At 41.9% G+C, this 16,065-nt stretch overlaps 1 protein-coding gene across 1 annotated transcript; it reads right to left on the bottom strand.

Annotated features, from left to right (window-relative positions):
* Positions 1-4,868: 4,868 nt before the first annotated feature.
* Positions 4,869-15,765, bottom strand: VIM (vimentin). Its single transcript, XM_074266716.1, has 9 exons — positions 14,748-15,765; positions 14,066-14,126; positions 8,793-8,888; positions 8,538-8,699; positions 7,934-8,059; positions 7,052-7,272; positions 6,778-6,821; positions 6,280-6,365; positions 4,869-5,232 (listed from the first exon to the last, which is right to left on the bottom strand). The coding sequence occupies exons 1-9, from the start codon at positions 15,311-15,313 to the stop codon at positions 5,191-5,193; spliced, it is 1,404 nt and encodes a 467-aa protein (XP_074122817.1). The 5' UTR covers positions 15,314-15,765; the 3' UTR covers positions 4,869-5,190.
* Between the last annotated feature and the right edge of the window lie 300 nt (positions 15,766-16,065).

Raw genomic sequence — 16,065 nt, 5'->3', positions numbered from 1 at the left:
ACATGGGTCATTTCATAGAACTCCTCATCATTTCTTCCCATCCCTGACTGGGGGACTGGCCTTCAGAGGAAAGTGTAATAGAAAAAATGCTGTCGAAAATATTCAAAACAAGAAGTCAAAATTCAACTGTATTAGTTAACACAAGCAGAAATGAGCTGCCGGTTCTGACAATTTTTATATGTAAGAAAATCTCCAGGAAAGACCTTCTGAGAAGGTTAGCAGGGAGAGGGGTAGCCAATGCTCAAAGGGTTTCCCCTTTAAATGGAAGTGTCACTGCTTTACTGGGCCTCTCCTTTTGATAGCTGGGAATAACTGCTTTTTTATTACTTAACCTGGGAAGACAAAACAAGAAGGGAAGAAGCTAGGATCTTTAGCAAGTCTAAGACTTCTTCCCACCAATTAACCACCTGCCAGGAGCTTCAGTGCAACAGAAGTGACCTTAAGGTTCACAGTCACAGAGAGAACCTTTACACTTCATTTTACAGTTGGAGAAACTGAGGCAGAAAGGGCAAGGTAAATTGCAAATTCCAATTCCACCACTGGACCCACTACACTATCTTGATAAAACTAAGGCAGCATGATCCGGGATCTGCCTCCAGGACAATGGATTTAAAGAGTGTCAGGCTCTAGTAGCACCTGTAAGGGCAGAGAGTATTCTTCCATAGGGAAGAGAGTATTGGTCCTGGAGTCAGGAAAACTCATCAGATCTGGCTTCAGATGCTTCCTAGTTGTGCTGTCCTGGACAAGTCACTTATCTGTGTTTGCCTCAGTTTCCTCATCTGTAAAATGAGCTGGAGAAGGACATGGCAAACCTCCCAATATCTCTGCCAGAAAAACCCCAAATAGGATTTGTAAAGAGTGGGACATAACTTTAAAAAATAGCACTTGTAGTTCTTTGTCACCAACATCAAGCAACTCTAGCCACAATTTGCACCAGCCTTCCCCCATTTCCCCAGCAGGAGCCGAAGTTCTCTATCTCTCGGACATCTGGAGCAGTATCCCAGTCTCCTTCATCCTCCAAATGAGGACATCTGTCAGGCTGTTTTTCCTGAGGGAATAATTCCCACTTACAGCTTTGTCTAGACCAAAACCTCTGGGAGGTCGGGGTGAAGGACTGGATGAATTACAGTCACCCCACTTAATCAATCTCAGGTGTGCTTGCCAGCTTCCTCATCTACTTCCATGGCCGTGAGAATACTTAGCTGACCCTTATTTTCACATTATTTCCACACATCTCACTGTCCCCCTGGCAACTTTTTTTTTCCCAGAGACATGCTCTCTATCATCACCTCTTCCTCCTTTTTCTCATATCCTGTAATCTTGGATTAATATTATATAGAAAAAGACAAATATCAATCACTTCCTTTACCAAAGAGAAAAAGAAGAAAACCTATAAAGGTAAAAATAAAGACTTTAAATAAACTGAAATGAAATTAAATAAATGCCCCTGGAAAATCTTTCCTCTAGGTTTTTTATTAAGTTCTTTATTAAGGACTGATTTCTAACAGTTATTGATAAAATAGACAAAGGGAGGCAGTGGGATTTGGTGAGGAGAATACAGAATTTAGAGAAAAAACTCCTCAGTTTCTTCATCTGTAAAATGAGACAATCAAACCAGGTGGTCATTGAAACATGTTCTATTTCTAAATCCTAAATAGCTCTAATAAAAAGTCTAGGGTGGAGGGGAAAGAGGGAAAGAGAATAAGCACTTATGCAGAACTTACTATGTGCATTGCACTGTCTTAAAAACAAATATTATCTCTCAATAATTGAAAAATGGTAAATTTTTTTACAATCAAATAAACAGAGACCTAGGGGTCACCCTTATACGTGGAGTATAAGGTGTTCATTCTGGTGAGCCAACCCCCCCCCCAAAAAAATATAGTGTATTAACTCTACAGACAGTGTGATCCAGTTAAAGAAATCCTGAAATCAGATGACGGGGTTGGAAGCCCATTTTCTACCATTGCCTGCCTTTATATCCTTGGGCAAATAAATTTTTCTGAGTCTCCCATGTCCTTATTCCTAAAATGAGGGAGTTTAAATTAGATAATCCTTTCCCACTCCACATCTATAATCCTAAAGCAGAATTTCAGGATTGTAGGCCTTGGTGGGAGTCTCAGGATAAGTGACCAGCCTTATTAGTGTCCGATTTAGGGTCATTTCAGGTCTCTTCCTTTTGTTTTTGCTTGGAATACCTTCCCGTCTTTTTTCCTCTCAGGAAAACATCCCTGACAATTCCAAATCGGCTTCATCAACGAATTCCTATGGCCCTTGTAGTAAACATTGTATATTTAATTGTCTGTTACAATTAAATTACTGAGGAGTCAGTCCTGCCTGCCTCCGTAGTCCGTCATCTCTTAGACAAACCATGCCTTTACTTTCTTGAGTAACGATCCCAAACCTTACTGAATAAAGGTAGCCATCCCAAACCTTGGTAGTATCTGATAATCAGTGAGTCAATGCTTGATTGTCAGAATTGTCCATTCTCAAGACCCAGGACCTGACATTGGGTCACTTGGGGTGAACATGAAGAATTTGGGGCGCTTGGATTCAGAGGATTTTGCTTCCAGAACCTAGTAAACCATGTAGTACCCAGTGTAAGACCATTTTGCAGGAGATTTATTACATTATTTGAAAAATAACTGGTTCCCTGGAGGAGGCATGCAAATAAGTTTACAACTCAGTTACATTAAACTGCTGAATTACTTATCTGAAAATCAACAGCAACAAAAATTAAAAAAAAACAAACTACTCTCTAAGAAAAGGGGGAAGATAGGAAGGCACGCACACTTCACACATCAACACCCACAGCAGCCACCAGTTAATTTGCCTAGGTGCTAATTATTGCAACAATGGCACTTTGGCTGCCTCTTGCTAATAGAAGGTAGGCTATATCCCTTTCCCATTTTTTCATGCTCCAACAGTTATAGTGGATTAGCTCATCGCTATCAACAAAGTGGAGGCAGCAAAAACAAACAGACAAAAAAAAAAACACTCAAGTACTGTATTTTCATCTCATTAGCTGTCCTCATTTAAGGATTTGAATTTTAAAAGGCTTTCTTTTTTTTTTTTTCATTTAATTTTTTCTCAATTACGTGTCAACAAAAATTTTTAATATTTAGTTTTAAAAATTGAGTTCTGTATTCTTTATCCCCCTCCCTCCTCCTTGAGAATGCAATATATATATATATACACATATATATGCATGCATGTATGTATATACACATGTGTATACACATATCTCATATATAATCTTGCAAAACATACTGCATTCCACATTAGCAAAATGCAAAAAAAAAAAATGCAGAAAAAACCCCAAACTCCCAAGAATTATAAAGTTAAAAAAAAAAAGAAGAATGCTTCAATCTGCATTCAAACTCCATCAGTTTTCTCCAGAGGTGGATAGTATTTTTCATCATGAGTCCTTCAGAATCGTGGATCATTGTATTTCTGAGAATTGCTAATTCATCCACAATTAATATAATATTGACGTTATTGTGTGTTACGTTCTCTGGGTTCTGCCCTCTCCACTTTATCAGTTCATTATAAGTCTAGATTTTTCTGAAAACATCCTGCCCACCATTTCTTATAGCACAATAGAGTTCCATCACAATGAAGTACCATAATTTGTTCAGCCATTCCCCAAGTAATGAACATTCCCTTCATTTTCCAATTTTTCGCCATCACAAAAAGAGCTACTATATATATATTTTTGTACAATAGGCTCTTTTACTTTCATCTCTTTGAAGTACACACTTTTATAGCCCTTTGGGCAGGTTTAAAATAAAAAAGTTTTTTTTTTCACTGGGAAATGAGTGTAAACTATGAGCATTGTTTTGTTTTTTTTTTCTTTTGTTTTTCTTCCCAGATTATTTTTACCTTCCGAATACAATCCTTCCTTTGCAACAACAACCACAACAAAAAAATTCGTTTCTGCACATATATATTGTACCTAGGATATACTATAAGATATTTAATATGTATGGGAATACCTGCCATCTAGGGGAGGGGGTGGAGGGAAGGAGGGGAAAAATTCGGAACAGAAGGGAGTACAAGGGATAATGTTGTAAAAAAAAAATTACCTATGCATATGTACTGTCAGAAAATGTTATAATTATAAAAATTAATAAAAAAATAAATAAAAACTAAAAAAAAGTTTTCCTTTGACCAAAGAAATCATACATGAGTTTTAGGTGATTTCAGGAAACTGATTTTCATATTTGAACTCTGGATTTAAAGAGGTGGATGAGTGATTGGGGTGGGCATTAATGTCTATTAAATTACTGAATGATCTTGGGAAAATACCAGTGATAGAAAACCAGTGAAATAAACAGGACTCACATAGTTAAAAAATGCAACCACCATCCTTCCAAAGCATTCACGATTATCATTATTCTTTGTGCTTGTCAATTAAAAAGGCTGAATTGCAGTTTGACCACACCAAGAATATGGATTTATTATGCACCTATATTCATATATACATATTGTCTCCTCCTTAAGAATGTTTTCCTTTAGGTCAGAGATGTTATCATTTATTTTCTTCTTCCCCAGTGCTTATCATAACAAACAGGATTTTTTTTTGGTGGGAGTCAATAAGAATGTCTATCTGGACCTTAAGTACGTTGTTTAAATATCAGACTTTGATTCAGTGCCCATTGTTCTTTCTGAGGATGAGAAACTGGATGGAGAAATGGAGAATGGAGAAAGGCTTTCTGTAGTTTGCAACTACACTTTTAAACTAAAGAAATCATCAGGAAAACAGTTACCAAGTCAAAGTGCTAGACTCATAAAAAGGTTCTGATCAAAAATGACCCATTTAGAAAGAAATGGCTTATTTCAAAAATGAAAAACAAGAGCAGAAACAATATTTTCCAAAGATTTATTGAAGCAGTAATAGGTTGGTCAGACACTGGCTGGAAATAAAAAGCAGTTTTATGGTATTCAAAAACACTTCTTAAAAAAGTATTGTAGCACAAGATATCATTGTAAACTAGATTTTGTTGTAAACTTTCTAAATCTTTTACGAGGGTCAGTTCATAAGAACTAAAGCCTATTCTGTTATAGCTAACCAAATCTATCTTGCGCTCTTGGAAAACTGCAGAAAGGCACTTAAAAGCTGTTTCTTTAACATATGGAATTCTCTTTTCTTCTTGCTGGTAAGATTCTACTGCAGTCAGCTCACACTTTTCATTCCAGATCATCATGGTGTTGAGAAGTTTCATTGATGACCTATTAAAAAAAAAAAGGAAATACAATTTAGACTCAAAATGCAATTTAAACTTAGTACTAGGATCTAAAACTTCAAAATCCTCTGGAATAAAATGAGCTTTGATGTTCATAACTTTCCCACCCAAACTTAAAAAGTAACAGAATGGTGTTAGAGAATAGAGTTGGAACTACAAAGACTGTGTATGTTGGCCCATGAATGGATACAATGTTATGATTTCTAAAATGCATTTTTCAGGAGGGAGTTTCCCAGTGACGGGGTATATGTCCAGGTTACTTATGTGCAGTAGAGACTGTAAAAGGGAGTGAAATACCTTTGTCCTATTTGCATATGTTTCTCCCTGAGTGTTTAACACGTCCGTGGGCAAGAATACAGATGGATATTTTTATAGTGACTCTAACAGATGCCCAGCAGTATCTCAGAAGCACACAGGAAAATATGTAACTCCTTGGTATTCTTGTTTCTCCTCCCTTCTTCCAAATACACCTCAACCATCACACGTGCGAGGATTTGGACAGTTTATTTTGTTTGAAGATTGCCTCAAATCCCCCTGATCATAATTAGGCAAACTTGGAGGTGCCGAGAGACCAGATGCAAGAGATACCCTGTACCCCAGAGTAGCGGGGGGAGGAACTGATTACTCTACTCCAGCATTGCCCCTAACAGACTCTGGCTCCCTGATCCATCTTTTTTCATGCTTCACAAATGCAATGCTCCTCCAAACCTTCAGTTACTCTTCATTTCATCTCGGCAGTTAAGCCTGAGCGTGAAGATTCAAACTTTAAAAGGTTGCATTTAAACAACTAAAATTACACAGAGGCCAGGTGAACCAGCATCCTTGTGAGGTCTCACAGGAAGAGGGCCATCAAGCCTCCCGCTTGAGGTAGCCCTTAAAGAATTAGTGGAGTGAGCGTACGGAATAGGAGGTGATGGGACTTCTGGTTACTCTTTAGAGTTTGACTAGTGTGCAGCTTGGGTATATCTGGGCAGTAGCAAGACTTTTGGATCCTCCCCTAGCTCGCCCATCCCTTCATTCAGGGGCTACCAACCTGTCCATCTCTAGTTTCTACAGTCTTAATTAGGAGTGTTCTCTTTGAATGGGTGTCGACCATAGGGTGTGACTCCAGGTTGGTTTCTGAGGAGAGAACACACACAAGAGAAAGAGAAAATGAAATTCAAATGCAACATAAAAGTTTTAAGTGAAGAGTTATAAAAGTTATTTTTTATAGCTGTTCAAGATAATGATTCACCATGAAGAAATCTAAGTTGTGCTTTAAGAGCCCTTCACTGATTTAAAAAGGTACATGTTTAAACCATGATGGCAATAAGAGGATAATGAGGAGTTTCGGGATCGAGCACTTCCCATTTAGGACTTGGATGTACATGCATCCCATAAACAAACAGTCCTAGACTCTGGATTTTAGTAGAATCAGTTCCACCATGCCATTATCAGATCCACTCTTAACAAAGAATGACCTTTCCCAGAAAACAAAATGGTCCAATGGTTATGAGCTTCTGATTTTTACAAATGAAAAGCAAGAACTTACCCCTCAGATTTAGGGAAGAAAAATTTGGAAGAGGCAGAGCAATTCTGTAAGAAAATAAAGCAGGGCAAGAGTTATGTTACAGCAACAGCTCCATGAACACAGGCTTTGGGGAAAGCCATACTTGTAGGCAGTAATCCCATTCCCTAAGGACCTAACTTACAAATGATTCCTTTAAAATACCCCTTTGTTGCATGTGGTTACAATCCATCCCCCACACTGCCCTTTAGTTCTAAACCAGGGAAGCCCATCGTACACCCAGATGCCCATTCTCTACCTGCTCTCCTCCCCCTCCAGCAGTTTCCTGTAGGTAGCAATCTCAATGTCAAGAGCCATCTTGACATTCAGCAGGTCCTGGTATTCACGAAGGTGACGGGCCATTTCTTCTTTCATGTTCTGGATTTCATCCTGCAGGCGGCCAATAGTGTCTTGGTAGTTAGCAGCTTCAACGGCAAAGTTCTCCTCCATTTCACGCATCTGGCGTTCCAGGGACTCATTCTGGAAGAATTGAGAAAGGCCTTTAATGTTAATTCACAGAAAGAAGAATCCCAGGTGATAGCTTTTGGTTTAATATAAGTTTTCTCTTCATGTTGAAGAAAGTTACACTTATTTTTAAACACAAATATGGAGATATTTTTACTCAATGACTTGAATCAATTTTGGTGACTATTAAAAATATCTTCCTTCAAAATATCACTTTTATTTGGGGAGGGTTGAGAAAAGGAGGTAGAGTACCAAGTCCTTTCTTGTTAGGAAAGATTAATCTAAGATACAGAATCACAGATTTCTAGTCTATTAATTTTAATTTATTCTGAAATATCACATATTTTAGACTATCTCTTCATTCTAAATTCCATCTCTTGACTATTCTTTCTCTACAGTAAATTATCAGATTTACCATTAAATGCATTAGGTTACTCTTACTCTTAAAACTCAAGTTGACTTTACACATGATTACATGATACCTACATTATGTCAACAGAGTAGGGGATCTACAACTAATTAAGAGATTTGCCTTTCAAAAAATGGTAATGAGAAATATTAACTATAAAGGAGAATATACTCCTTTAAGAAATCGTCAGATTTACTGTAAGATAAGAAATGAAAGCCAAGGCCAAATGCTATTGCCCCTCTCCCTTTAAAATTACTTTGTACTCACAGTTCCTTTAAGTGCATCCACTTCGCAGGTGAGGGACTGCACCTGTCTTCGGTATTCATTAGATTCTTGCTTAGCCTGGCGCAGGGCATCATTGTTCCTATTAGCAGCTTCAGAGAGATCGGCAAACTGTTGGAGAAGAAATCCAAAATTTATTTTGTAGAGAGACCTAGCCGTCGTATACATTCTCTCCTTTAAAATGTAAGCTTCCTGAGGGCAGGGCCTCCCTTTGCTTTCTTTGTAACCATACACCCTAGGAAGAGCTCCAACTCAACTTTGATACTTGACCAGTTAATCAATATTTTCCTTAGCTACTGAATGATGTCAGACAAACTCTTTAAAAACAAGGTTAATGTTAGGCAAGTCAGATGAAGAATAGATAGGGATATTGACTAACATTTTTAGGTCAATATTAGGTCAAATCACCTCATTCAAATAAAAAAAATAAATAAATCTTGAGAATGTGAGTTTTGGGAGTCCATTTCAATAACAGGGCAGGACAAGTTACTGAAAAATAAAGAAATCATCCTGGACACTATAGCCACTGAGGAGCAGGGGCAGGTATCTCAGTGCAATTGGAACAAATCCCACTGGTTCTTGCTCTTACTTTGGACTTGTACCATTCCTCAGCCTCCTGAAGGTTCTTAGCAGCCACGCTTTCGTACTGCTGACGGACGTCGCGCAGGGCTGCGGTGAGGTCGGGCTTGGCAACATCCACTTCGATCTGAACATGTTGTTCTTGAATCTGGGCCTGCAGTTCTTGGATTTCCTAGAAAAAAAAACAGTGGATGGATGAATCCACCAACTCACTTAAGCCAGCAAGAGTCTCTTAATTCATTAGCCTTCAGAGGGTTCTATTTACCTCATCGTGAAGTTTCTTCAAGAAAGCAATCTCTTCTTGCAGAGATTCAACTTTACGCTCCAGGTCCAGACGCGCTAAGGAAGCGTTGTCAACATCCTGATTAAAAAAAGACAAGTTTTGGTGATTACTTTGTTACTTCAATGAAAATATCTGAGAGGTCTTTCTGCGAGACTGACCTTGGGAACCCATGTCCTATGTAATCCTCTAGCTTCAATCATTTTATATTGAGAGTCTGGATGAGATCCAAGGGAGGCCTACTTTATTCTCTGTTAGAAAGTACTAAATTGGGATTTTTATATATTCTATTAAAATAAGGATAATTAAGTTTGCAACTATATGAAAAAACTGGTTAATTTCCAAGTTACATTTATATACATCATTCTAACTAACATAAGTATGGGGCAACTAGATTCATAGTTAATGACAATATTGGGTCTGCAGTTAGGAAGACCTGAGTTCACATATAGCCTCAGTGTGACCCTAGCCAACTCACTTCACTGCTACCTGCCTCAGTTTCCTCATCTATAAAATGGACTTAGAAATTGCACCCACCTCCCAAAGTTGTTGTGAGGGTTAACTGAGATAAATAACTCTTATAAAGTTGATAGCAGAGGGCCTGGCACATTAGTAGGTGCTATGTAAACATCAACTTTTCTTACTACTTTTTATGACCAAAAAAGCTTTTGTTTCAACGACCACTTTAGTTCAATAGATGCTCCAGAACAATTCTGGAAAGCAATTATAAAAGTTCACAAGCAAATCAGGTTTTTTAGTGTAAGAGTTGACTCAACTCATCACAAATATCTGGGAATATTATCGCAAAAAATTGGATTTCAAAAAGATCTTTTTTCATCTCTATGATTACTAAATGGAGAAGATGTAGATTAAGATTAATAGCTATCAAGTAGTGTAAAACTTTGGATTCACATCCCAGATCAGACACTAGCTATGCAACTCTGGGATAATCTGCTTACCCATTTAAGTCTACATTTCCTCATCTGCAAGCTAAGTATAATCACACCAGCATTATTTGCATCTTAGGTTTGTTGTATGGGAAAACTATACTGTAAAACTTCAAGTCATACATAAATTTGTGTTATCTTTGATTACAGAAGTTGTAACAAAAGCTTTTTGATGGAAAAACAGTAGTTGAAATTAATTACACTTGTCTGTTCATTTAAAGGACATGCTGGACAACAAAATCCATTATTTGCTTCCCTTATTATTTTCTAAATACCTCTTTACTCCTAACAACTCAGATATCCTAGTTTTCTTCAAGACTTCACTCAAGTGTCACCTTCTGTGACATGAATTTTGTGATAAATATCCCAACTATGTCAATTATAAAACTGGATTTTGGAGAAATGCATACATTTCTGTGGAATGTCAGCCCTTGACTAAGTTATGAAACTGTGATAGCAATGCACAGAACAGAAACTAGGCATCCTAATGTTGAACAAAACCAAATGGTTCCAGGCAGCTGTTCTACCTCTATTTATTCCACTGAAGTAACTTTTTTTCCATTTAAAAATATTTGAGGAACTTTTTCTTTATTATTACAAAGGTCTTAAGATCAGATTTCATATGACAATAGTAAATTAAACAAAGTACAAGAGATGAGCAATAATTAAGTCTATTTTTGAAGCTTGCAATATAAGACTAATATTTAGTTTTCATATTGTACTTTAAGGTTTTCAAAGTGCTTTTAAGTGCCTCATTTTATCCTAATAGCTCTGAGATAGATCCTGTTATCTTTTTTTTTACAGATAAGGAAACTGAGGCAAGCAGAGGTGAAGTGACACAACTATTTGAAGTTGAGTCTTCTTGACTCCAAGTCCATTGTACCACCACCAACCTGATTTTTCCCCAAGATTTATTTTTGTTTTGTTGTGTGTGTGTGTGTGTATATGAAGGTGGACACCCATTGAACCACAAAGTTTCAAAACTAGGTGCCCTACACCTAATCTTTTAAAATACAGTCTTAGGTATCACTGTTTCCAAGGATTTATGAGCTTTGTCTGGTATTTCAGTTCTCTTAACGCTTTCAGTACTCTAAGAGAGCAAATGAAGAAATGGTAAACATCACTCATTTATCTTTGTCACCTATTTGGCCTCTGAGCTGCACCTGCCCTTTCTGAGAACCTTAAGGGTGTTTTCATCCTTTTCCTTCAAATCAATTACTAGAACTTGTTTTGAAATGACTGCTTAAGATGAACCTCATTCCTACACTTAAAAAGAAATGTGTATGTAGAGCTCTTCCTATTACCTTCATTTGTCTCAACATGTAACAGATTTACTAACTATCTGTAAAAAGTCACCTTTTAAAATCAGAATGTATGACCTTGGAGAGAGACTTCAGAAATTAGTATATTTTTATCCTTCAAGAATATCTGGTGTAGTTTCCATTCTACAAAATTCAAAGACACTTTAACTTTCATTGAAAAAAAATCAATTGAGTAGCTGGTAAGTAAAACAAAGATTCAATTTTTGAGCGAAAAAGAAATTGACTTGCTTTTTGTTCAGCTCTGAGAATAGTTATGGAAAACAGTTCAATCTCTCTCAAAGTAAAGTGACACATGAGTCATTATTGATCCAAGATGGAAAAGAACATATTAAGTTCCATTTTAAGTCCTGAGATTGAAAATGTCTTCTCTATTACCACTGATATTAAATTACTCTAAGCATTATTGGTTAATTGGGTGCACATATTTTTTTTTCTATTTAAATACTGCTTTTCCAGATGTCTGAGCTTTTCTTAGTGTTCAAATCCTTTTTAGTAAACCTAAGACATCTAGAGGGCAGCCACTAGCTCCATTTCAAAACGGAAAAGGAAGAAACAAAAATGACTTGTCAGGGTTATTAAGTAATTACTAATGGATGACAATACCAGAATCTTCACCTTCTGAATTCTTTACTATACTGCTTCTTTGGCCCAGAATATCCTGCTGAATCTAATGAAGATGTGAAGACTACATGATAATTAAATTTATCACCTGTTTATAAGTATACAGGTGTCAAAATGATCGAAGACATCAGCTCATTTTTTCTACAAAATGTCATGATCTTATCTTTTGGCAAATCTACTTTTGTTTCTGAATGGTTATAAGAATGTCATATGGGGGGCAGCTAGGTGGCGCAGTGGACAGAGCGCCAGTCTTGAATCAGGAGGACCCGAGTTCAAATCTGTCTCAGACACTTAATACATCCTGGTTATGTGACCCTGGGCAAGTCACTTAACCCCAGCGGGGGGAGGGGGGAATGTCATATGGTCGGTGGCCATCTTTACCCTGAGATTGTGACTTGCAAATTAAAAGAAAAACACTGTACTATGAGCAGAAGATGATAATTACAAACTCAAGTGAATGAAAACCTGATCAAAATCACTGCTTTTCTTCTAATCCTTCAAAATAGAACTGTATTACTCTAGTCTTCTTTTCTGTCCATTTCTACGATCTGTTTTATGATATAAATAACTCTTTAGGTCATCTAGATTAATCCCTTCACTTTCCAGTTAAGAAAACTAGACATAGAGAAGTTAAGTTATTTGCCCTAGATCACACAGGCAGGAAATGGTAGAGGCAAGATTTGACTCTGAGTCCTCTAATTTCAGGTCTTTCATTCTTCTCGTTATCCTACATTTCATAGCTTGTCCTGGTGTGAGTATATTTTTGTATGTACATATACATCAGCCCTCAATACCCTAACCACCTCCATCAAGGACAAACTAGAATGCATCTTAATCTAATAATGAACTTTTAAAGCAGGGGCTCTCAAACTACAGCCCTCGGGCCAGATGTGGCCGCTGAGGACGTTTATGCAGCCCCCTGGATTATGGCAAATGGGCTGAAGGGCAGAGACAGAGGGTGAGTTTTTGTTTTTACTACAGTCCGGCCCTCCAACAGTCTGAGGGACAGTGAACTGGCCCCTATTTAAAAAGTTTGAGGAGCACTGTTTTACAGTATGCTCTAAAAAGTGCCTATATTAAATTAAAGTTTTAATTAAGTAATAACCATTCTGCACTTCCTTTCCCTTTTTGTTTTAAAGGTAGTTAGGGACTCGCCCAATGTCACAGTAAATACAGGGCTGAATTTGAACCTGGGTCCTCCTCCCTCCAGAGCTGAGGCTCTTTCCACTAGGTCTCCTAGCTGCCCTATTTACATGTATTTTAACACATTCTTCTTCAAGGGAGGGGGGACAAAACCAAAGGACTCCAACACAGTGTCACCTAGCTGTCCCTTCCTTTTCAATTCTCTTCACACAAGCTCAGATTTCTTAAAATTTTGGAGCATTACGTAACTACTTCAAAACCGTCAGCTGAGATCCAAGTTCAGCTTCATGAGGTCTGTTTCCTCCTCATCCACGAGAGCATCTTTTTAAAGAAAAACTTTTTCTGGAAAAGGAAATCGCAAACAGAAGGAAAGAGAGCTCCTTTCAAGACCAGCCCTGACGAAAGTTCTTTTAAAAGTTCTAACGTCATCTCTAATGTCCCGCTCAGGTTTAAGTATAACTTTCTGTTATAAAGTACTCGTCTCCAATTAAAACGGTGCTTCTCTGATTACATATTCTGTAAGAATGCAGCCTGTTGCAGGCTTCCCTGGGAGCACAAAGGCTCCCATTCTCTGTCTGCGGCGACCCCACTTGCCTGAATGCGTGTATCTACATTCCAGAGTGAATCCCATAGAAACCATTAATACTCTACAGTCAGGACAGATGGTCCCTTTTCACCCTTAAAAGATTAAAAAACCAGTTGTATGTGGGAGCCTTTTTGTTTTATGCCCCATCTACTTTACTATACACCATGACTTCGCTCCTCCCAGCTGCCTCCTAGTTTCTGCCTTGAATCTATTTATCCGTAGCAAGTTCTTCTAAAAAACCACCTCTACTTCACTTTGGAGCCCCGTATGTTGCACTTCTTTTGGCCTGGATACAATAGAGAGATGCCAAACTGGTCTGACTTCAGCAAGCGGCGATCCCACTCAAACTGGGGCTGCTCAAATCTGAATGTCGGAAAGCGTGGGAAAAATGAAAGCCTGGCCCGCAGAGGGAAAACTTGAAACAAAGTTAAAAGCCACGGAGGATTACATTACCATCCTTTGTATTCCCCGGGGACACCGAGGCAAATCCCCCAGCTCCCGGGGCGCTGGCAGTTGGCAGCCGGCCACCGCTAGAGGGCCGCGCCCACAGCCTGGATGCAGGCGGCTCCAGCGGAGTTTGGGTTCGGGACCCACTTTAGAGGTTCGGGCGGGGGGCGGCAGGGAAGGGAGGCTACAAACCTGTCTGAAGGACTGCAAGGTGGTCTCGGCTTCCTCCCTCTGCATCATCTCCTCTTGCAACCTGAAACAGAGACACATCAAGCCGGAGGAAGTGGGAAACCGCGGGACAGGCAGCCACACCCAACCACAACCCCTCCCCCCCCCTCCACCCGGGAAAAGCACTGACTCGGCCCTTCCTAAAGGGCTTCTCTGGGTGGGGGGAGCTGCGGGCCCCTGGGGACCGAGGCAGCGGGGTCCGGAGGGGCGAGCAGTGAGGGAGTATGGCCCGGCCCGGGGCGTCAAGGCCCTTTGTCTAGCCTCCGCCCCCCGCCCCCCAGCCATCTTTTCTTTCTTTCCGAGGCTCTCCCGGAGAGCGGGGAGGAGAAAACTTTGGGAAAAGTTAGCGGAAGCCTTTCCCGCTTCCAACCGGGGCAGAGTTAACGGGAGGAGACAAACGGGGGTAACTTTTTTGGCCGGCGCAGGGCAGGATGGATGAAGGGCGGGGCCGCCGCGGAACGGATACCCAGCCGCAGCGCCCACTTCTCCTTCCCAGCCCGGCTCCCTCCTGCACCACGCCCATAGGCCCCAGGGCGTGGCAGCCCGGCCCGCGGGGATGGAGCGCCCGGCTGCATCCCTCCTCCCCCTCCCCAAGCGGGAGACCCGGCCCGGGGAACCCGCGGGCGGAGGATGCCGGCGCTCTTACTTCTCGCGGAGCCGCATGATGTCCTCCGCCAGGTTGTCCCGTTCCACCTCCACCCGGGCCTTGTCGTTGGTGAGCTGGTCCACCTGCCGGCGCAGCTCCCGCATCTCCTCCTCGTACAGGTCCCCCAGGCGCGACTTGCCCTGGCCCTTGAGCTGCTCCAGCTCGGCCAGCAGGATCTTGTTCTGCTGCTCCAGGAAGCGCACCTTGTCGATGTAGTTGGCGAAGCGGTCGTTGAGCTCCTGCAGCTCCACCTTCTCGTTGGTGCGGGTGTTCCTGAACTCCGTGTTGATGGCGTCGGCCAGGGAGAAGTCCACCGAGTCCTGCAGCAGCCTCACCCCGGGGATCGGGGCGCTGCTCCGCAGGCGCACCGCGGACGAGCGCGTGGCATACGCGCCCCCCGGGGACGACGAGTACACGCTGCGGGTGGTGCTGGGCCGGATGGCGCTGCCCAGGCTGTAGCGGGTGGTCGAGGTCACGTAGCTGCGGCTGGAGCTGGGCCGCCCGCCCGCGCTGCTGCCGCCGAACATCCTGCGGTAAGAGGACGAGGACACCGACCGGGTGGACATGCTGGAGGACTGGGCTGGTGGCAGTGCCTGCTGCGGGAGCGCGAGTCGCGAAGAGAGGGGCGGCGGCGGGGCAGGCTGCGGCTGGCGAGGAGACCCGGGCGACTGGAGCAGCGGAGAGCGGGACCCCACTCCGCCCGCGGTTCTTATATCGGCGGAGGGGGCCCCCCGCAGCCGGCCAATCCCCGGCCGCTCGCCAGCCAATGGGGGCCCAGAGAGAAAGGACAGAGCGGGGAGGGGACGCGGGGGGTGTGGAGGGGTGGGGTAAGGGTGGGCGGGGGCGCCGCCCTCAGCCCTCCCTTGTCTCCCCCAAACTGGGCGGAGAGCCCGATCCCGTTACTTTTGGGGCTGGGCGCGGAATCCTGCAGATTAGCGTCGGGGGGAGGGGGTGATTCCCACCTTGGGGCACTTAAAGAAGCGGGAGAAAGCTTAGAGAACTTGGGGGACCCGCTCGGAACTGGAGATTGGAAGAGGCGGAGAGCGGTCCGCGGAGCTCTTCCAAAGGGGCGTACGGGGAGGAGGTGGGAGGGGCATCTTGGCCTCCGGCCAGAAAGGCCAAAGGGAGGCAGCGGGAGCCAAGGGGACTCCGCCAGGAAGGACCAGAGTGGAGAGAGACCCCGGCCAAGTGGGAGGGGAGGGCGGGGGGAGGGGGACAGAGATTTATCCGCCCCGAGGGAAGGAGGCAGCGAGAAAGAAGCCCGAGATTTGGGAGGAGGGAGGAGGGGGCGTGCACTTGAGAAAATGAAGTTCTTGAG

The sequence above is a fragment of the Sminthopsis crassicaudata genome, chromosome 5 (genome assembly GCF_048593235.1).
Source record: "Sminthopsis crassicaudata isolate SCR6 chromosome 5, ASM4859323v1, whole genome shotgun sequence".
NCBI classification, from domain to species: domain Eukaryota; kingdom Metazoa; phylum Chordata; class Mammalia; order Dasyuromorphia; family Dasyuridae; genus Sminthopsis; species Sminthopsis crassicaudata.
Note: the sequence above shows the minus strand (reverse complement) of the source record. Positions and strands in the feature narration are given on the sequence as shown.

Bases quoted from the DNA above. Each gene is read 5' to 3' on its own strand.
- VIM (XM_074266716.1), bottom strand. From the start codon at position 15,313: ATGTCCACCCGGTCGGTGTCCTCGTCCTCTTACCGCAGGATGTTCGGC. The intron at 8,060-8,537 runs GTAAGAGCAAGA...CTTCTCCAACAG, and splicing joins AGGAATGGTACAAGTCCAAA to TTTGCCGATCTCTCTGAAGC. The intron at 7,273-7,933 runs GTGAGTACAAAG...CAATTCTTCCAG, and splicing joins TGGATGCACTTAAAGGAACT to AATGAGTCCCTGGAACGCCA.